The 23,271-nt window shown below is 40.9% G+C and overlaps 1 protein-coding gene across 21 annotated transcripts in view; it reads right to left on the reverse strand.

The window, feature by feature from the left end:
* The window catches only part of PUM1 (pumilio RNA binding family member 1), a 168,736-nt gene extending 153,351 nt beyond the window's left edge, over positions 1-15,385 (reverse strand). For 8 of the 21 annotated variants that reach the window (XM_072609641.1, XM_072609640.1, XM_072609649.1 and 5 more), the window contains exons 1-2: positions 15,076-15,385; positions 9,776-10,152 (exon numbers count right to left, since the gene is read on the reverse strand). In XM_072609641.1, coding sequence (XP_072465742.1) covers positions 9,776-10,152; positions 15,076-15,175 — 477 coding nt within the window. In that variant the 5' untranslated portion in view covers positions 15,176-15,385. Of the gene's footprint in view, positions 1-9,775; positions 10,153-15,001 lie in introns of all 21 variants that reach the window. The other 13 variants (XM_072609653.1, XM_072609646.1, XM_072609643.1 and 10 more) reach the window with 4 other exon arrangements.
* Positions 15,386-23,271: the final 7,886 nt, after the last annotated feature.

Genomic DNA, 23,271 nt, shown 5'->3' on the forward strand with positions numbered 1-23,271 from the left:
CCTTATCATGTATATAGTTTGTTTATACATAGCTGTTTGCATACCGTCTGTCCCATTAGATAGTGAATTCCTCAAGAGCAAATACTTTTACATTTCTTTGTATCCCAAAGTCTCTAGGCACAAAATCAGCATTTAATAAATGCTTACTGACTGACTACAAACTGGCTCTCAAAGGCTTCTAACTTAAATGCTGAGTGAGACTTCTAAGCAACACACCCAGGAAAGTAAGCCTACTCAAAGTCACCACTCTGATGAATTCTTCCTCAGCCAAGTAGACTCCTTTCACCACTACCTTTTTAAAGGAAGAGTCAGACCTTAAGATTATTAACTACTAAGCAATTAACAGTAGGGATTAGATTGGAGTAAGAATGAGGGCAGGATTCCCCAATTGATAAATGGTCAAAGGATATGAACAGGCAATTTTCAGAGGAAGAAATTAAAGATATCTATAATCATATGAAAAAATGCTCTAAATCACTATTGATTAGAGAGATGCAAATCAAAATAACTCTGAGGTACCACATCACACCTATAAGATTGGCAAAAATGACAGAACAAGAAAATGATAAATGCTGGAGAGGATGTGGGAGAGTTGGAAAACTAATTCATTGTTGGTGGAGCTGTGAGCTCATCCAACCATTCTGGAGAGCAATTTGGAACCGTGCCCAAAGGGCTACAAAAATGTGCATACCCAGCAATATCTCTACTAGAACTGTATCCCCAAGAGATCATAAAAATGGGAAAGGGTCCCACATATACAAAAATATTTATAGCAGCTCTCTTTGTAGTTGCCAAAAACTGGAAGTTAAGGGGATGCCCATCAACTGGGGAATGGCTGAATAAATTATGGTATATGAATGTAATGGAGTACTATTGCACCATAAGAAATGATGAACAAGAAGACTTCAGGGAGGCCTGGAAGGACTTATATGATCTGATGCTGAGTGAAAGGAGCAGAACCAGGAGAACTTTGTGCACAGCAACGACCACAGTGTGCGAGTTTTTTCTGGTAGACTTGGAGCTTCGTAATAACGCAAGAACGTGTAAAAAAAAAAATCCTAACAGTTTTCTAAGGCAAAATGCCTTCCACATTCAGAGAAAGGACTATGGAATTCAATCGCAGAATGTATCAGATCATGTTTGTGTGTGGGTGTGTTTGCGTATTATGTTTTGATTTGGTATATGATTTCTTCCATTTATTTTAGTTCGTATACATCGCATGACTATAGTGAAAATGTATTCAATAGGAAAGTATATGTAGAACCTACACAGAATTGTATGCCGTCTTGGGGAAGGAGGGGGGTAGTGGGGGGTAGGTGTGGGGGGGTTAAAATCTTAATTTTATGGTAGTGATTGTAGAACATTAAATAAATAAAGAAAATGAAGAAAAAAAGAATGAGGGCAGGACCACCAAGAACAAATTCCTCTCCTTCCACTAGTCAACTTAAATGTCTAAATGAAAATTATCCCCCAGGGTTGTACCTCCCTTTCTCTTTGGCCACCGTCACCAATAGGGAATGTAGATTATGGTATGCACCCAGGCAAATTGAAAATGTGATTGGTTTTTTATCTCTTTTTTAAAAATTCCTTGTTACAAGATATGGGTCTTTGCAAAAGTGAGGGAAGAGACAGACAGAAATAAAGATGATCTGAAATCAAAGGATATCAACAAAAAAATGAAGAAAAAAAATCATCTCCCAGATCAGTTTATCAAAGATTGACCACCTCTAAGCAAAATGATTAAGATAAGAACAGCTCTTCCAGAATAGTTTTCTGTTTCTACCTACTTAATAATGAAAATAACTATCATTTATATAGCACTTTTATGTTTGCAAAACACTCCCATTTGATATACACAAAGCCCAGTAAAGTAGATGCTATTATTATCCCCATTTCTCAGATGACTGAGGCTGAGAGATTAAATGACTAGCAAAGGGTCACAAAGCTAGTTATGTCTGGGGCAAGATTCAACATAGATGTTTCTGAGTACAAATCTAGAATTCCTGAGGCACACACATGCCTCCCTCTCCCCTCCAGCTGCTGGGGTCCTCTGCCCTTTCAAAACTATCTGGCATTTATTTTCTATATACTCTATATATACTGTATATGTATTTATGCAGATGTTGCCTCCCTCATTAAACTAGCTTACATTTTTCTTTGTATCTCAGGCTTGGCATCCTGCCTGGCACGTGGTAGATGCTAAATGTTCGTTCAATTAATGTTCCCAAAGTAACTGCCTTAAGCACTAAAAACAAGTTTGCAAAATTTCTCAGACTCCAAATCCCTATTAATATCCCTCAAGGTGATGCCAAGCTGCCTAAATTTCAGAAATTTTGCATCTCCATATAGGCTTCATACTCCATTGAGACTCTATAGTAACATTTAATTAATTCAATATACATCTGCAAACTCTGAATATGTGTTTAACTGTCAAATTAATAAAGATTATATGCTAATAACTTGTCAAGGCTGGGGTGGAAAAGGCCTAAATTTAATCGGTTATTTGCACGTATTTTGACCAAATTTTCAAAGTGATTTGAATCCATTCTGGGGGTTGGAGAGAAGGAAGAGAAATTCATCTTCATACTTGAGGACCTGGCTATGTCAGTAAGAAAAAGCAAACCAAAAAAGGGAAAATGATGAAAAGAGCTACATAAAATGAGCAATGATAGTAATCTTGCAATGTAGGAGTTCAAGTATAAAATTAGTAAATCTCAAGGAGAGTTAGACAACTTTACAACAGAGTCATCTAAAAAAGGTTTTCGCCTTCTATGGTAACAATCAGCTCAAAGCTTTATCTTTACTAAGTAAAGTGACTACTATGTATAAGGGCCCATGTCAGGCCCTGGGGACAAAGATAACAATTTGATCAATTCTATAACCAGTTCCATCCCCACCACCCCCAGATCACTTTATTATAAATGGAAGGAATTCAATGTAGCCTTCCACTCTTTCAAGCCAAATACAGTTTTCAGACGGGGTCCAAAATGTGCCAAATTTCTTAGGAAATGGGATGAAGGCCACACAGATCATTAATTGGCCTGATGAAAATAATGCAGTGATTCACTATGTAGGCAGTGATGGAACTTTTCAAAAATTATTCCTCAGTACAACATATGTAGTAAAAAAAAAAATAACAGCCTTAAAAATGGCTACTACAGTGGAAAAACACAAGACTTCAGAGGTGCAAGGGAGGGTCCATACTGATTCCTAACAATCCAGGCTCATCCCAGCCATCTGGGATACAAGTTCTGGCTTCACCTCTACTATGTCGTCCGAGTCAGCTTTACAACCTTAGGCAAGTCACTGAACTTTTCTCATCTAGCAAATGAAAAGCCCAGCAGGTTCCTTGCTCTCCCTACTGGGCTGGCTATCAAACACTTTGTAACTATTAAGTGCTACATAAACATAAAGGTTGGATGTTGTTTTATTATTGTCACAGGATTTAGTGCTTTAAGAGACCCTCTGAGATCAAATCCAAGGTTTTACAGATAAAGAAACTGTACATACTGCAGGCAACTCTCTAATCAAGAAGATAAAAAGTAAAGTCAATTTACTTGGCTTTGGAATGCACTTTCTTTGTGGTTGCAGATTACCTTCTTATATAGTAATAGCTCACATTTAGAAAACATTTTAAGGTTTACAAAGTACTCACAATAACTCAGAAAGTTCAACAACCCTGGAAAGTGACAATTAAAACACTGGCACATACACTGGAAGGAAAAAATTGGGAAGCACGTTGGAAGACAATATGCCAGCCTGAAATTTCAAACTGGCTGTAGATACTTTTTAGAGACTGTCATATATGTGGACAGGTATTAAGTCATCCATCCATATACAAAGATTAACAGCCGACTCCTCAGATTTCTAGTTTCCAATGTACTTTCTTCACAACAGGAGTTAGTCTATTATTCACATTTCACAACTGAGGAAACTGAGGCTAAGAGAAGTGGGCTTGGACTTCCTCAGGATCCCACTGCTAGTAACAGAGTCAGGATCTGAACCCAGTTCCTGCAAGGTCTTTCCAAGTGGGAAATGTTAAAAACCTACAACCAATCAATAGTTCCCAATGCCTTCTCCTTTGCTTTGTAGATAAAAGCACTACTGGCTTGATGTGACATAGGATCGCAGGCTTTCTAAGGAAAGGGTCTCTGGAGATACCCCCAATACTGTCCAGATTCACAGACCAACCAGGTGCCTTTAATCAGAAGTGCTCTTCTGTCGAATGCTTCATGGGGGAAAGAGTCCTACCACCTTGTTTCGCTTCAATGTCACCCCCAAAGAATTGTTTCTGCCCTTCCTAACTCTTAACTGTTCCAATATGGTAAATACCCAAGGATCCTATCTCCATTCATTCTTCACATCTGCCCAGCCCAGGAGTTGGGTTCTGATGAGTAACACTTGAGAGAGACTGGCAGTGTTTTAAAATAAACTTCCTTGTTGAGGAGTGTGTCATGACTGGTCATCTGATGTTATTGTTCTCCATAAGTGACCCAAATAAAACTAACCATGAGGGCAAATGTCACATCTGTTAACAACCCTAACATGATTCTAAGCACCTAATTTATACTCAATAAATACCTATGGGAAGGAACAAAGAAAAGTCTTACACCCTCAAAGAAAGCTGCTTCATCTTCTCTCCTAACTGCAGTTTGATTTGGACTTTTTTCCAGTTTCCTAAAAAATATGCTTAACTCTGCCTTCCATTTTCCTCAATGGATCATCAAATAACTTAGAAGTAAAAAATCAATTTCTTAAAAGTTTTGTCAATTTTTCATTATTTCAAAAATTCTGTGACTCCACTGGTTTGTCCATTTCCATCAATGCAGGTCAAAATCTATACACATTACCAGATTTGTTCACAACTGGCCATGGCTCGAATAACCCAATAGCTGGTGTCTAATTTTCTGGTAATGGACCACTCAAAGGAGGCCTAAATTGGTCCCTGGAGAAGACATAGATACAGATACACAAACAGACAAAGACATGGACACACACACACACACACAGTCACACACCCCTCACACACCTTTGACTAAAGAGACCTGCCATGGCTTACTCTCCACTAGTACAACTTTTTAAAAAACTCAGAGCTCCTCTAGTCCACCCTGTACTCAACAAGATTCCCCTGCTACGACAAAATAGCCTTGCAGTCTTCACTTGAAGAACTCTATTTACCAAACATGGTAGAAATTATTGTCTTCAAAAAAAGAAAAAAAAGAAGCTATTGTTTTCCCCACTAGATTATGAGCTCCCTTGAAGGCAGGTCTCTTTATATCCACCAACACTTAAGCACAGTACCTGGCACATAGGCACTTAATTAATGTTTACTGACTGATTGAAATTATATATACAACTATGACATCTATGAAAGGGATGCCAAAACCTACATCTCCAGCCCAATAATAAAGCCATATGTAAATGCTGTAATTCTCACTAACACATTATAGAAATCTCAGAATTTAAAATGTTTCTTCACATTTAGCTTCAATTTGCTTCTCTGCAACTTTCATGCATTGTTCCTAGTTTCTAGAGCCACGCAAAGTAAGTGTAAGCTCCCTTCCATGCATTGTTGTTGGGTTATTTTATCTATATCCAACTCTTCCTGACCCTATCAGGGGCTTTTTTGAGCAAAGATACTGGGGTGGTTTGTGTCATTTCCTTCTCCAGCTCATTTTACAGGTGAGGAAACTGAGGAAAATAGGGTTACGTGACTTGCCCAGGGTCACACAGCTACTAAGTGTCTGAGGTTGGATTTGAACTCAGGAAAATGAGTGAGTTTTCCTAATTCCAAATCCAATGCTCTATGCACAGCGCCACCTAGTTGCCAGACCTTTCATATGACCCATTTTTGCACACTCCAAACTTAAACCTTCCCAGGTCCTTCACTTCGCTTTTGAACAGCCAGCCCAATCTCAGGATCACTGCCCATTCCAGTCAACCTCATCTAGACACTTTCCAGCTTAGCAACTGTGCGCCTAAAATAAGGCTCTAGATTGGAACTTACCCTAAGTACAAGTATTATCCCCCTGAATTTTACAGCTGAGGATACTGGAAGTCAGGGGTCAAGTGACAGGCCTTGCCCAGCTCCCAAGGATCCAAGGCAGGCCTCAAATCAGGCAGTGCTTTTCCCATAACAGCAGCAGGCTCCCAGGTAAGTCTGTTAATAGTCTACCTCCATGTCATCACATTACCAAATACTCCACACATCTCAAAGGGAACTTCTCCCAAAAAAAGGTCCAATCTTCCCTTTCCCTCGTTCCACAGCACCATCATTCTCCCAGTCACCACAGCAGGAAGCATGGGGTCTTGACTCTTCTAATGTGATGAATCTTCCTGACTCTTCCCTTCCCTCCAACTTCCTGTTTCTTTAATCAACCCTTGGCCTACCCAATCACTTCTAAGATCCTAGTCCTCACTACTTTGCACCTAAAGGATCCCAATATCCTCTACTCTATTATATACTGTTGCCAAACTCACTTCCTAAAACCCAAGGTGGCACACATTATATAACCCACACATTTAATAACCATCCATTGCTACCCAATGCTTATAAAGTAGTTTTAATTCCTTAACTTGACATTCAAGGCCCTCCATAATCTGGCCCTTGCCTATCTCTCTAACCCCATTCTTTTCACTAGTCTCACTGTTTCTAGACTACATCATGTCCACTTCTGCCTTCTGCCTACTTTTCGTCTACGACCCTGCCCTAAAGAGATCAAAGAAAGAGGAGAGGGGCCCATATGTACAAAAATATTTGTAGCAGGGCTTTTTGTAGTGGTCAAGAATTGGAAACTGATGTGGGTACCCATCAGTTGGAATAGCTATAAAAAAGCAGAAAGTCAGGAAGAGTTTCTATCTGGCCTCAGACACTTGCCAGCTACGTGCCCTTGGGCAAGTCACTTCTCTTTCTGCCTCAGTTTTGTCATCTATAAAATAGGAATAATAATAGTACCTACTTCCTCAGGGTTATGAGGAATTCATAAACCTTAAAACATTATAAAAATGCTAGCTATTATATGAATCTGATAGAATACTATTGTGCTGTAAGAAAAAAATGAAGGGGATGATTTCTGAGAAGCCTGGGAAGACTCATGTGAACTGATACAAAGTGAAGTGAACAGAACAATGACAACACTGTACAGACAGTCCATTTGGAAAGACTTAGGACCCTGACCATCACAACGGCTACACACAACTTCAGAAGACAGAGGAGAAAACGGGTAACTGACTTCCTCCTGATATGGAAATGAAAGACTCCAACTGGATACTGAGACATAATTTTTTTTGGTACGGCCAATGCCAGAATGTTTTTTGCTTACCTATATACCTGTGAAAAAGAAGTTTTATTTTTCTTGATTTCTCAATTGAGGGTAGGGAGGTAGGAGGAAGAAAAGACAGATCTTCATGAAAAAAAACAATGAAATTTAATTTATAAAATAATAGTGTCTACTTTAAAGGGTATTGTGAAGATCAACTGTTATAACACAGGTAAAGTATTTTGGAAATCTTAAAGTACTATACAAATGCTATATATTCTTATGATTACTTAACTCTCATCTATGAAACAGGGATGCTACGCTTTGCTGGCATAGGGGAATGATACAAAGGAAGGACGCCTGGCCTCAGAGGCCTGCCTCTGACTTACATGAGCACAGTTATCTCTGGCCAAGTCACTGAAACTCTCAGGGTAGGAACTCAATGTCTAAGTCTGCAAATTACAGAACAGGTACTGATCTGAATTGACAGAGGCAGTTTCCTTACCAGATATTCCCTATATTCAAGAAATCAAAGGTACTATGCATGCATAGATATGTGTACATATATGTGTGTAAACACACCTACCTCACAGGACTGCTGTGATGAACAAATTAGATCATAATTCCTTTTAAATTATAAGGCACTACTTTAAAAATGAGTATTCCACACAAGAATTGCTCAAAAAATGCTTGCTAATGATGATAAATCCAAATTGATGGAAGATTTCGCCTATTCACCCCCTTCCTCTCTTAAATAAACTACTAAATTTTAACAAATATATTAATATTTTCTTATGAAAGGAACTCCTACTCCCTGCCCCTAACATATCCCAATGACCTGAAAGGGTCCTTCTTTATCCTGAAATCACAACTTCCTATCTCCTCTCAAAGTCCACATATCATATCATATAACATAACCTAACATAATATAGTAGGTGTGCTAAGGCATTAGGCAGGAATCCTAAAGGCACTCGGACTTCAAAACAGAAGTCCCAAGTTTGGCTCAAAGGTCTGCACCTAAGCTGTATGACCATGGGCAAGTCACTGACTCACTCTGAAATCCAATGCAATAGAAAAAAACAAATATGATTGGGTGAGGAAAAGTATTCTGTAATTGACAAATGATGCATAAAGGAGAGCTGGTGCTAGTGTTTCTTCTGACAACTCAGTTCAGTATCTAAACTTTAAGCTATCTTTTTTTAGCATAGCAATTTCTTGTGGGTCATCAGTCAATAAGACTGAACATTTATTTCTTAGTCTGTTCATTTGAAAGCCAAATTGCATAATATCTGCAGTTTTGAAAATGAGCTGTTACCACACAGCCCAAAGTTCAATTGTTCAATCAATAAATAGTTGCTGAATACCTTATGTGTTCAAGAACCTGTGTAAGATGCTGTAGATGATACAAACAGAGCCCTCATGTTCAATGGGTTTAAAGCCTACAGTTCAGACTAGGGGGGCAGAGTTAATTTTTTAAAAAATTAGAACCTTTAACATAAAACAAGGTTTTCATGCTTGTCTTTTAAGATAATAAATGTGTTGGTTTGACAGTGCTAATGAAAATTACAGTCTTGGTTCCTAACTCCTAAGGAAAAATTAAACTTTAAGTTCGTAATTGTAGATGAATACACAAAAAAATAAAGATAATCGTAACCAAAGTGATTTACACTTAAGAGAAGTAATAAATTTGTTCTTCTCTGTGAGAATAATGCTAAGAAGGAATTTGCAATCCAAAGAAATCTAAAATTTTCTTCTGAATTCTTCTGTAGCCCTCCCTCACCACACGCAGGCTAACAGTCTAAAAACCAGGAAGTTAAGAAACAGAGACTATACTGAGCTCACTTATTTCTGAGCATACTATGCTAAAACATTTTCAGATGAAAAGAATACACAGTGAGACAAGCCAAAATCAACTTACTTATATGGTGAAATGTAAGTCCAAACAAAAAACTCTGAAGCCAAACTTTGATTTTTGTGTCTCAAACACAAGACACATGAGGCAGATCTGTCTCATTTCTAATCTCAGTTCTAATCTAATTCAGTGAAGCATTTTTTACAGAATCCCCTTTTTATCATTTTGCACATTACTATTAAGAGGATGTAAACAACCCAAACATTATCCCTGTCCAAAACAAGCTTTTTCCTATCCATTTTTTTAAAGTTAAGGCATGTTAGAGAACAGCTGTTTTAAAAGGTTCTTAAAAAACATACCTTTGCATGAAAAGAAAAAAATCCTTGCAAAAAAAAAAAAATACACATGTACTATTTTTTTTTTTTTGCACAGGGCCCCCTTAATACTGAGTCCAATAGAATTGACTAACCATTCATTCACTAGTTCATTCCTCTGAAGAGGATACACATCCTGAAGGAAAAAAATGAATGATTATCTTATGCCCAACTCCAGTGAAAATTCCAACTTTAAAGAAGGTTCAGAGAGCAGATGCCCCCCACCCCGCAATAGACATTGCTTTATTCACTCACAGGTTCAGAACTGAAATATTGTAGTGTGTCTTTACCTGATGCTCTGCATGAATGTTATCCCCAGTAGGCCAGCGATGTTTGCTGTTATTATAGCCGCCGCCACCACTTCCTCCTCCCCCAAGCTGCTCACCATGCTGCCTCTGAAAGAAGTAATCCACCATGGCGTCGTCCTGGGAGCGGCCAGCAACCCCTATGGATCCTGGGACGGGGCTCGAGTGAGTCCCTGCCGCAAGGGCCGGGTTTGCAGCAGGCTGTTGCTGTGTCTGGGACCCTGCTGTTCCAGATGTCAAAACAACAGGCATGTTGGGATTAGCTGTTTCTTGCGTGTGCTGTTTCAGGTGGGGGCTGAAGGAGTCCTGCCAGAGCACTGCTTTTCTCTTCAAAACACATGCAACGCTCATTCCACCAGCACCTAAAGAGATACAGGTTGGAAATGGTGAATCAACCCTTTTTACAAGATCCATGACACGAAGCAGGACGAAAAAAGTCCTCCTGCTTTTTCCAATGAAACAAGAAAGCACAAGCATTGAAGTCTGATCACTATCACGCAGCTACATGTTTTAAAATACTTTTACTTAAAGGAGTCTTCATTTCAAATGGTAGGAATACTCTCCCAGCCCCACCCCCTGGCTCATTCAACCTGGAACCCCTGGGGAGAGGAGGATCTCATCACCTGACAATCAGCCTTTGGTTGACCAGCCTCTCTCCAAACTTAGCTAGGCCTAGACCTTCCACAAAAGACACTGTCAGATGCCAGGCCCATATTCAAAGCCAATGCCATTTGGTAGAAGCTGCCAGCGGTTTGTGCTTCACTGGCATAGTCTTCAAGAAACCAGGAGGATCTCCATGCCAAAATGAGATTTCTGAGTTGAACTCTGGTGGTGGATGGCTTAAATATACATACAGTGTGTAGAAAATGGAAAGACTTATGTGAATTCCTGCAAGTATATTTATAAAATGTATAGTAGCTGGCATTCCGACAGAGAATATCAAAGAATCCTAGGTTGCAACTCTTGAAAAACTTTTGTTTCCACCTTGCAAACACAAATAACTGGGAAAGGGGGCAACAATTTAAATTCAATAGACAATGATTAAATCAATTGCCAATTACCAATTTTCTACAACAGTTTACTTACAACACAACTGCCCTACAACAGAATTATTTTAAATGAACAACCAGTCAGCAATTTTCACCCATATAAACTGAGGCGGATTATAGTGTAGTAGAATACATTCTAACACAAAGAACAGGGATGGAAGTGGGAAGTCAAAAGACAGGGGCTCCAGCCTGGACTATGTCATTACCAGCTTTATGGCCCTGGATCACTCTCTTTACCTCAACTGGGAGCTTCAAGTTCCTCAACTAGAAAATGGGCATAACAAATAATCCCACTACCCTCCTCAGCCCCAAGTGGGGGGGTTCAAAAGAGCTGGTTAGCTCTTGATAACTCTATCTTTGAAGCATTTAAAATACACTTCCCCCCCCCCCCCATTATCAATAAAAACAGCAAACTCAACTTTGCTTCTTCGCATGTACAGTGAAACTATGGACCACACAGTTTGCACTAATTCGGAATCTTGAAAACTTGAGAGGACCGTTACAACATAAATGTGCAAGGGTGACACCCAGAAGCTTAGTGGCAGAAGAGCTGAAGAATGTCTCAGAGCCAGGGGCCTTAATTTCTTTTGTGTCCTAGACCCTTCAGTAGTCTGGTGAAACCTATAGACAACTTGTCAGAATGTTGTTAAATGTATAAAATAAAATACTTATTAGAAAGGAAACCAATTACACAGAAATAGTTGTTAAAATGTGTGTCTCCAGACTTAAGAGCCAGGCCAGTCTACAATCTGACCTAAAAGGATGATTTTTCAAAAAGACATAAAAATATTGTCAATAAGTCAAAATATACAAATTAACCATGAAAATTAATAATCCAATCACAATGTCAATACCCTAGCAATAAGATTCTAGAATATCTTAGGTAACAAGGGTGGAGCAAATGGAGCTCACTGTTGTTACTGTAGCAAATCTTAGCTTGATATCATAGTTTCAAAAAATTCAATATTGTCATTGTTTTCATAATGGAGGAGTTGCTCAACAATTAAATGTGGAAATTAAGTTATAAAATAAAGTTCAATGAGGGCAGGGACTCTGTTTCTTCTGTAAGGTTCAGCACCTGTCCCAATCTGGGTGGCCAACAATTGCTAAAACTAACCCGACAAGGGGCTACCTCAGAAAGTACAATTTCAAAGTCAAAGACCTTTCACCCTGATGACTGCAAGTTCCATTTCCCTTCTCTTTAGATGGAACTAACCCTAAGATTACAATATTTCAAAACTGCCTTACAAGATGAGAATTGGGAAAAACTCAGACACAAGAGAAACAAAGTAACTTCCCACTTTAAAGTAAATTCAGAAGGCAGCTTTAGATAAGGCGGAATATGTAACCTTTCAAAATACACATCAAAAGCGCTTCTTGTTAGGACTACCTCTTCTAACAGGACAAACTCCTAAAAACTCTGCTAGGGGGTAGTCTTGAGTGCAGGTTCTGGGAGAAGATCGTACCCTAGTTCAAACCTACCAGTAGAGTCCATATTTCAGCAGTTTATTAAATTCAAGGCAACTTTCCTTCCTAGGCCGAACCACATCATCCATGATTTTCTCAAAAATGCATTATCATTTTGGAAGAAATGCATTTTCTATTTTTTTCTACAGTGGAAGACTATTCACTATCGAGCAGAATCTGGGGTAGCTGCACTCCTTATCTCATACTTAACTCATCAATTTGTCCCCATGCTGTCATTAAAAGAAGGCTACAATGTACAATGATAATACTTAAAATAGAAATTGAAACATTTGATAGAATACAATCAAATAAAAAAAGCTCACATTTAAACTTCCCCCAACAGAAATTAACTTCTCAAATTTAAACTCCAATTCCATTGTCAGATGGATAACAGTGTTTACCTCAAAACAATCCTCTGAAACAAGTAATTTCAAGTTTTATTATCCTCATTTTACAGATGTGGGAGTTGAGGCATAGAGGGGTTAATCAACCAGTGCAGGACCAATTAATATGTAAGGAAGTGCCTCAGGTGGTCTGACCCCAAGATTAGTAGTGCTCCTTCAACTACAATTCTCCTCTCCATCCCTTGCCACACACTTGTTCTGACAAGGGACTTGGGGGAGGGGGGAGGGGGAGAAAACAGTCCTAATCAAAATGTCTAAAAATACAATCAGCTTTTGTAAAGCCATCTGTACACTCTGGAACTTCCTGCTTCACCTAATGTGGGCAAGGCAATCTCAAGATCAAAAAACAGAGGGAGGAATTTGGGGGGTTTTGGGGGATTGAGAAGCATATAACTGGGTAACATTCAACTTTAGTCCTAACATACGATAATTTGGAAACCCCAACAATGGCAGTACACAGATTAATACTGTCACCTAAATGGAAAATATTTAACCTACATTCATTAAAGACTACTCATACATATCTGAAGTCAAGCTGAAAAGTCATCATTTGTAACAAGTTTTTAAAGATACAAGTAACTGTAAACATAAGAATAAGTAACTTAAAACTACTGGAACTCTAAGGATGAGAGCTGTTCTCTTTCCCAAATCTTTCAAATTATTTATAATATCATCATTTTCCTGACTAGCACACTTTCAAACAAAGAAAACTTTTTTCCCATAATCACCTTTTAAATGCTTTAGTAAAAACATGTTTCTTAACCCACGTTTTTAATTAAAAAACAAACATTCTGGGGTCAGAAATGTATTTTTAAGCAACAAAACTAAGACTCAAAACTATAAACAAATGCTAACTTCAAAAAAGCCAAGACTGGCCTTGGCCAAAATGAATACAATGTGTATACTACAAAGTACCAAAGTTCAGAATCCAATGAGTATTTTCCAAAGACTTGATAAAAAAATCAGCAGCTCTTGGAAGTGTTTTAGAAGTTAAAATTAGCACAGAAGAAAAAAACCCGCTCACTTCACTTATAAAACTACATCATCGAAAGCTACAAACCTATTGTTTTAGAAAAGGCCTAAAAAAACTACCCCTCCATACAAACTCGGTAGACTCCGAAAAGAACAGGAAATGAGCAAAAACTAAGGGCACGAAATGAAGAGCAACCAATACTCTTTTGATTGCACAAAAGAAATCCATTAAAAAAAAATCTTCACTCGAAAAAAGCTGTTTAAATAAAATTCTTCCTCGGAAGAAAGTTACCAAAGTGTATTTCTTTCTCCCAGGAGAACAGAAGGGTTAACTCAGAAATATAACAAATTACCTGTTTACCAGGCACACTGACGAGGCTGAAATTGTCGAGCATTGTAATACACTGAGGATCAGGATATTATGTTTGTTTGTGTGTGTGCGTGAGTGCGCGTTTGTTTTCCTTGCAACTAACAGAGTAGAGAGAGCCCCTTTTCAGTTAAGGAAAGCTCGGTCCCTCTCTCTCCCTCTCTCTCTCTTTCTTCTTTCTTTCTGTTTCCTGCCGGGGAACTTCTCCCCCAGCCTTCCCCCTCCCCAAGCCCCCCAACAACTCCTTCCCACGTAAACAAAAGGCCAGTAGAGCCTGCAAATCCTGCCTCCAAGCCTCAGAAACTTCCTGAGGGGGACTTCCACACCTTTTTCCATAATCTATCGTCCTTCCCTCCATCAAGTTCCCCCATTCGCCTGGTCTGGTCACTCCACACTAACCCGGCAAAAGCTTTCTCCGGTTCCGGGGCTGGCTGGCTGGCCCCCACATCTGCCCCTCACCCCCGAGGGACAGATCTGGGGTGCCCCTGGCTCTTCCTCCCCTTCAGCCCCTAGATGTCCACGGGGACAATCGAGCCCTCTTTCCACCCCGCATATATGATGTACAGGAGCCCCCCGAGCGCCGGGCTTTGGGGGGCTGAAGGGAGGAGGGGGCGGGGTGGGGGACGCCCCCCACCCCCAGGCTGGGGGGGAGGGTGAATGCAGAAACCCTTGAATGCATCTGGCCGGGGCCTAGAGGCAGAGGATTTCCCCCGTTTGCACCTCCCTCCGCGTCCCCTCCCTCCTCCGATAACAATAGGGGCCTTGCTGCTGACTCCAAAACATGTACTAGGAGCGGAGCGAGGGAAGCGCCAGCCCAGGGAGCCAGGGCCGGGGCGGCTTTTCCAAAGCCCTTCTCCCCGCTCCCGCCGGCCCAGAACCCCAATATGACCGGACCATCGGCTCGCTGGGAGTCCCGGGTAGCTTTTGGACCCGGCGGGGCTCGGATACTCACGGGCGGAGCGGTCGGATGAAGATGGATTTCAGCCCCCCGGATCGGCTCTCGCCAGCGCTCTCGCTCCCCCTTACCTTTCACTCCGACAACATGGCGGCCCACTGGGGACTGGGCTGGCGCGGTGCATGCTGGGATCGACTCCGGCCCTGGCTCCGGCGGCGGCGGCGGCAGCATGTGCGGAGAGGAAAGGGGAGGGGGGAGAGGAGAGGAGGGAGAGGGAGGGAGGGAGGGAGAGAAAGACAGTCCGGGAGGGAGGGAGGGGAGGGGAGGCGGGCTAGGCGAGGCAGGAGAGGCAGCCGCCGGCTCGGGAACAGGTTGCCTGGTTGCTATGCCAACCCAGGGGCCTGGGTGAACTTGGGAAACTCACTCTCATTTTACAACAGCAGGGCTGCTGCGGGCTCCTGGTCTGGATGCGTGCGTGCGTGCGTGTGCCTGAGATGGTACACCCTGCCCAGAGGTGGATGCCAACGCACATCTGGGAGGTGGGAGGTGGACAGGATGCCGGGAAGAGATCAAAGAGTCCGACCCTTGGCCCACCCTCCCCCACCCGCAACTCCCACCCTCTAACACTCGAAGCCCCCACCCCCAACCCTGGCAGCCCCCACACCCAGTTATCTCAAACCCCGCCTCCCACCGTAACACTTTGTCCTGCTTCTCAACTGGCCCCTTTGTTCGGTGCAGAAAGTGCCCACCAACACGATTTCAGGGTGGGTTTTGCCTCCAGCTGATGTTCACCTGAACTGGGCTGCATTTGGAAGGATCCAGATTAGAGATTACGCTGGGAAATCAGGAGACCTGGATTCTACTCGCGGATCTTTTCCAGCTTTAAAAATCCAATTGTAGCCGAGAAGCCTGGCTCTGATGATGGTGACTTTTTAGACAGATTTCTGAACTCCCCTAGGCCTCAGTTTCCTCCTTGGAAAATGAGGAGGTGAGATTAGATAGTCTCTAAAGGATTTTTCAGAACTAAAATTCGGTGATTCCATGAGTTGTGAAAGTCCACAAATTTTGTTGGTGTTTTCCCATGTACTCACGTCTCTGCCCTGGATTGTAAGGTTCCATTGCTGTGTTTGGACAAAGAAAGCAGCTGTACTGCAATAACAAAGGCTGTGAAGTTGGGGCCAAAGGAACTGGATTTTGAATTCTGCTTCAGTTATCTACTAGCTGTGTGACCTCTGACAAATTTCTAAACCTCTCTGATCCTATGTGGAAAGAGAAGGTTCTAAGGAAATAATTAATTTACGGTTTCCACTCTGCAGACTTCAGCTCGAAATTCTCTGAACCGCTTCTCTAAGCCTCAGTTCTTCTGTAAATGACAAAGACAGGTTCAAGCTCAGAATTCTTGAATGGGCAACAGTAACACTGTTACAAGGATCAACAAAGTATCAACTGTAAACCTGGGATCCCTTTCTGAAGCAAAGAGCTGTCTTTCATTTTCCCGAAGCTTTAAAAATCCTTTGTGGGGGGAGAAATTTGGGAGCTGGCGGTAAGTAAGGAGGAGAGTACTACCAACAGAGGTTTGTATGGCAATTGAAAACTATGTGGAAGCGAGCTGAGGGAAATGTCCAAATCATAGACTTCTAGACATCAGACCTGAGTTTGGCTACTTATTCTGATACTTACTAGCTCCTATGAGCCCGGGGCCACATACACTCAAGCTAGTAGCTTAAGCACTCCCATCCTCTACTTTCTCATCAGTAAAATGGGTTTAAAAATATCTATCACACCAACCTCTTGGAATTACTGAAAAGAAAACATTTTGTGAAAGTTAACTGCCAATAGAAATAAATATGGCCTGCCTGTTAGAAAACCAGAATCAAGGGCACTCAGGCCCCAGGTCCCAAAGCCCAGGATTCACAGACCCTTTCCAGGCAAACAGTGGAAAAACTACAACTAATAATAACAACAACTAACAATTTGGTAGAGTTTACCACATACCAGGTGTTGTGCTAAGCACTTTGCAATTATTATCTCATTTGATGCTTCGAACCCTAGGAGGTAAGTGCTATTATTAGCAACCATTTTAAAGAGGAGGAAACAGAGGGTAGCTGTTTAAGTGCTTGTCCTAGATCACACAGTTATCAGTGTCTGAGGTCAAATTTGAACTCAGGTCATCCTAATTCTAGGGCTAATACTCTTATCCAAGAAAGCATGGGCTCATCCTCACAACATCTTAACTGGGAGATAAAGACAAGACCAGTTTTCAAAGAAAGGAAACAGATATCAAGAGAGAGTCTGCCAAAATGTATAAGTTAGCTGGCAAGAAAACTGAATCAAGCACCCTTGCGCCTTAATTCAGCATTCTTTCACATTATTACCCAGTCAGAGATTTAGGGGTTTGAAGCCACAGGCCCGAAAACGATTTCAACCTTCAACTGATCCTTCAAAATGCTCCAGTACATCTTTCCAAATGGATTTCTCATCACTCTCCATTATGCCTCCTACATTCCAGCCCCACTGACCTCCTTGACAATTCCCACTTTTGACATTCCATCTCTCAGCTCCATAAAATCTCAAGAATGCTAGGTGGCAAAGTGGATGGAGTGCTAGATCTGGATTCAAATTCAAATGAGTTTAAATTCTGCCTTAAATATTTACTAGCTGTGCAACCCTAGGCAACACAATTGACTTCTGTCTGCCTCAGTTTCCTTATCTGTAAAATGGGGATAGCAATGGTACCTACCTCTAGGAGTTGTAAATATCCAATGAAGTAATATTTATGAAGAATTTTGCAAACCTTAAAATCCTGTGTAAACAGCTATTATTTAATTTAATTATTATTTATTTATTTATTATTAATTTATCTTGTGTACAATGTCATTTTCCCACCCGTAGAAAATAAATTACTTGAGGGCAGAAACTTTTTTGGCTTTTTGTATCTCTAGTACCTGGTGCATGGTAGGTACTTAATAGATATTTATCTAGAGTTCTGTTCTGATTACTGATGTGAGGGTCATTTAGGAATCAGTTGTCTCTGTGCAATTAGACCACTGACTAGTGAGTCTAGTACAGGTCAAACTCAGCCAAAACAGGACAAAGGATAAAGATGAGGAGAAGTAAAATGTGATGAAACAGGCTCTGAGGCCCTAATATGAGGCCAGAATGTGGTGGAACTCAAAGTGTTTATCTGGGAGGGTGAAGGCCCCCCCCAGACACCAAGTGTGGAAGTTCCTCCCTTAAAGGAAATCTTGAGCCTCCTATCTTCAGCTACTCTACTCTGAGTCACCATAAGCCCTCCCTTCCAACTCTCCCCCCCAGGGACTAATTTGGAGATCAGTTGCTAAATCTTTTGACTTTTTCTCAGTCCCCATCTTTCTAGAAGCTTATAGTCTTTGGTACTTTTGATCAGCCTCTCCTCCTACATACCTTTCCCTCCCACCCCCAACTCTTAACTTGTCATGTCTCCTGGTTTCCTTACATCTCCTATGGGGTTTTTTTCAGTTTTCTTTATTGGACTACCCCTATACTTAATTGTCTTCCATGGCTCCATCCCAGACCTTCTCTCTCTAAACCAGGGACTCTTAACCTGGCATACGTGAATCTTCAAAAAATATTTTTGTAATTATTTCAGTATGATTGGCCTACTTCATAACCTTATGTATTTTATTCTATGCATGTAAAAATATTATTTTGGGGAAGAGTCTATAGGCTTCACTAGACAGCCAAAGGGGTTCAAGACATATACGCAAAAAGTTTTTAAAAAGGGAGCTCAACCTTTTCTTTTATGTCATCAGCTCCTACAGGTTTGGTTATCAGCTCTTTGCAGATGACACCCAAATTCTGATATCTAGTCCTTATCTTTCTCCTGGGTTCTGCTGCCTCATCACCAACTCCAAATGGTCACCCGGTTGCCATCTCACATTCAACATATCCAAAACAGACTTCCTTCCCTTCCCCCACAAGACTTGCCCCTCCTCCATACTTCCCTATTTCAGTGGAAGGAAGCTTCTGGTCACACAAGTACAAAACCTATTATCCTCCACCTATCAGTCTCCTCACATCCAGTCAGTTGCCAAACCTTGTTCATTCTAACACCACAACACCTATCACACTTATCCCATTCTCTCCATTGGCATAGCCACCACCCAAGTTAAGGCTTTTTGTCGTCTCTCCCAGGACTACTACAATAGGATCCCTTCTAATGAGGATCCCAGTCTATCCTCACCCCACTTCAAAACCATCTTCCACACAGCTGCCAAAATAACCTGCCTTTAAAAAAAATACTTCTCACCATGCTGCTCCCATGCTCAAGAGAAACATTCGGTGGCTCCTTAGTATAAAATAAAAACTCCTCAGACTAACACTTAAAGTCCAGCAAATCTGGTTTCAGCCTTCCTTTCTGAATTTATTTCCCTTTCTATACTCTTAATTCAAATCAAACTGGTCTATTCCCTGTTCGCTGAAGTGAGTATTTCAGCCCCAACCTCAACACCTTAGCATGGGCTATCCCAGGGGTGGGGACCCTGCAGCCTCCAGGTCACATGTGGCCTTCCAGGTCCTCAGGTGTGGCCTTTTGATCGAGTCCAAATTTTACAGAACAAATCCTTTTATGAAGGGAATTTGTTCTATGAAGCTTGGAATCAGTGAAAGGTCACACTTGAAGACCTAGAGGGCCACCAGTGCCCTCGAAGCCAAAGGTTTCGCACCCCTGGATCCACTGGTGCCTAGAATGAATGCCCTTCTCACCTGCAATTCTTATCATCCTTAAAGTCATTCTAGGCTCACATCAGGTACTGCCTTCTAAGGAAGGTTTTCCTGACTTTCCCACTACCACTAGTGCAGTTGTTCTCTTTCCCTTCTTGAGATTTACTTCTGTCTATTTATCCTATGCCCCAGTGAAATGTGAACTCTCCTGAAGTCAGGAGCTCTGCCATTTCTTTGGAATCTCAAGGATGCCCATTTCCCCAATAAACATTCATTGAATGGACATGACTAGTCAATTTCACTTTTGTGTGTGTGTGTATGTGTATGTGTGTGTGTGTGTGTGTGTGTGTGATACTGCTCAGAGCTGGCAGAGAGATGTGAAGCTTCAGCAGACCTGCAAGGCTTTAGCCTCTTTTATTTCTTCATCTTGAGCCCTGTCCTCTGACTTACTCTTCTCCACCTTCTCCTGTGCCCACCAAGCATGGAAGGATATGCTGATTTGCTTTGGAGGATTTCTCCATAGATCTATTCCCTCCCCTAACCACTGGGTGGTATCCCATGAGATGTCACCGCAAACAAAAAGCATTTCGTAATGGTCATATTTTATGCCCATTATGTCACTGGATCTGTAGCTAGAAGGGAGTTTAGAGGTCACCGCCTTGTCCAGTCTCCTCAAATTCCAGATAAGGAAACTGAAGTCAAGAGTAGTGTGGTGACACATAAGATCAGACAGCTAGGACTTCATGTTGCAATTCCAACCTAGGTCTTTTGACTCCAAATGTTCCCACTACATCAGAAATAGCATTTAGAAACGTTATGCATGGGACCACAGATTTCAGGGACTTTAGAGCCCCAACCCTCTCATTTTCCAAATAAGGAACTAGAGGCCCAGAGACATAGGCACATAGGTAGCAAAGGTAGGAGCCCAAGTCTTCTGTTTCCAAATACTCTTCTACTGTACCAGGATGCACTTCTAATGAATGGCACCCAAAATCTGACCTCCAGGGAGCACTCTCCTAGACCTCTTCTAGCGTTGAATAACCCTGCCTCCTTTCCATCCCTATCCTAATCTGATGGTATAAGATGACTGGTGTTAAATACCTAAAAAAATGATTCAAGCCAATACATCAAGTTGGACTTCTAGAAAGAACGCTGTGGTACAGTGAAAGGAGTGCCGTTATCCCTTCTGCATCACAACTTTCCTCACTGTGGTTTCAACATATGAGGTCAACATAAGAAATTAAATGGGAATTTGGGGAGAGTTTTGCAGAAGCCACAGATAGCCCTTGAAGGCCAGTAGATGTCATGGAGTCTATGACCAAATATGTAACCCAAATTTTATAATAAGGTACTCTATATACCCATAAAAGAAAAAAAAATTCAGACTTCTCTGGTATGAAGGGAGGGCCAAAAAATTTTACACAGATTTTCCATGTCATGGGGACTACTCCCCTAAGCCCTCCATGTGGAAGGAATAACTGTTCTGCATTTGGAATCAGAAGACCTGGGGTCAAATTCCAGCTTTCTTATTCATTACCTATGTGGCCTTGGAAGAAAGACTCAGTTTCCTAATCTGTATAATGAGGATCATGAATTCCTAATATCCTCTTCAGCTCTATATCAAGTCAATTCAAGCCGACAATCATTTATTAAGTATTTACTCTGTGTCAGGTGCTGTACTAGGCATTGGGAACATAAATGTAGGCGTAAAAATAGTCCCAGCCCTCAAGGAGCTTATATTCTATTGAGGAAAGACACCATATAAAAGAAAGAGGAAAGCCAGCCAATCAGAAAGAGACTGGAAGGAGGGATGGTACTTCCAATGTGTGAAATTCAGGGGTACAGTAAGCTTCCAGGGGATAAAGGTTTCTGAAACATTGTAGAGAGATAGGAGAGCATCTGGATTCTATGAATCTATGAGCTGGAAGAGTATAGAGAAGCCATTTAGATTAAGAAATGGAGAACTTTCAGAATTTTGCCTTGCCTTCATCTGTCCACATGTCCTAAAGACCCCACAAATACCTTAGGATGTGATTTTGGCTTGGTCACAGAACCGTGCCTCAGATGTTTAAGGTGAATATTCTGTTCATAGCTAAGCCTCTGGAAGATTTCAGTTCCATTCAATTTAACATGTATTTAGTAGAGAGCACTGAAAAGCTCTGAACTATGTTTACCCCATTTATTCTGGAAAGCTTTTTCACTGGACAAAGAATTGTGGATTTGATTTTTTTTAAAAGGATAAACACAAGGAAATACAAGCTGATTCCGATGGTAAGTTTTAAACACTGCAGAATGAGGTAGCCCCAAATTCTCAAAATAAAAGGATAAGGCAATCTGACAGTTTTTGAATGTCAAAGGGATTGACATCTCTAGTTTCCAAAGTTAATGTCAAAAATCCAACTGCTTTCTTCATACACATGAAAAGGTTTCAAAATTCCCTCTGAAAATAAAACTTTTCCTCTCAAGAATAAATGAGATAGTTGGAAAATAAAAACCTACAAGTTGTTTCCCAGTGGTAAAGAATCAGACAGCTAATTAGCTTCCAAGGAACAGTGATAACTTACTCTGATGCCTACAGCCCAAATAAAGAGCAAAGTTTAACAAAGCATTTTAGCATTTCAGGCGAACCAAGCCTTTCTCCTTCTGTCTCCATCTTTCTGTCTTTCTCTTTCTGACCCTCTTCAACCCTCTCTGTTCCCTTCTCTTCTCCTTTTCTCTCTCCTTTAAGTCTCTTTCCCCTTCTCCCTTTCTTCTCTTCCCTTTCCTCTATTTACCTTCTCTCTTTCCTTTCTCCTTTAACTGGCCATAAGGTCAAATTGAAGTATACAACTACATCGTGCATTTTTGTTTAACATTCATTATGAGTTCCAAATTCTTTCCCTCTCCAGTCCCTTCCCCACCGAAGTCATAAGATATTTATTATACACATCATGCATTTATTAAGCACCTACTATGTGCCACGTACTGTAATAGGTGCTGGAGATAGAAAGAACAAAACAAAAGTATTTTTGCATTTAAGGAGCTTTGAATGATGTTGGGGAGTGGGTTGGGGTAGGGTGGAGAAAAACATGTGATTAAATTCAATTGAATAATCTTTTATTAAGTGCTCATGATATTCCAAGGACTAACTGCTAGGTGCTGGGGTTACAGAGATGACTCTTGGCTTCAAGGAGCTTACAAGTACCTTGTAATATTATATTAGGAAATATTATACACAGATAAGTAAATACAAAATAATTCAAAGTAATCCAGATGATGGGATGGGCAGAAGAGAAATCAGGAAATTCTTGTTGGAGGGATCACTTTAGTTCAGCTTTGGAATTCAAGAGGCAGAAGTGATATCAAGAAAGAATTCACAGATAAGAAAATTTAAATAACATACAAAGTAATCCATGGTGACAAGTAATTGCAACTAGGAGGACCTTGTGTGCCACTTGAGCTGAGCCCAGAAAGAAGCTGGGGAATACCCAAAGGAAGGGTGAGAAGAGCTAGAAGTCAAGGAATGTACCTTCTAGAAAGGTACAAAGAGGAGATTATAGGATCTTTGATCTGAACCTTAAAGGCCATCTTGTTCAGCCCCTTTCATTTTGAGGAAGCCATAGTTCCAGGAGTTGAAAGTGAGAGAT

The sequence above is a fragment of the Notamacropus eugenii genome, chromosome 5, assembly GCF_028372415.1.
Source record: "Notamacropus eugenii isolate mMacEug1 chromosome 5, mMacEug1.pri_v2, whole genome shotgun sequence".
NCBI lineage: Eukaryota > Metazoa > Chordata > Mammalia > Diprotodontia > Macropodidae > Notamacropus > Notamacropus eugenii.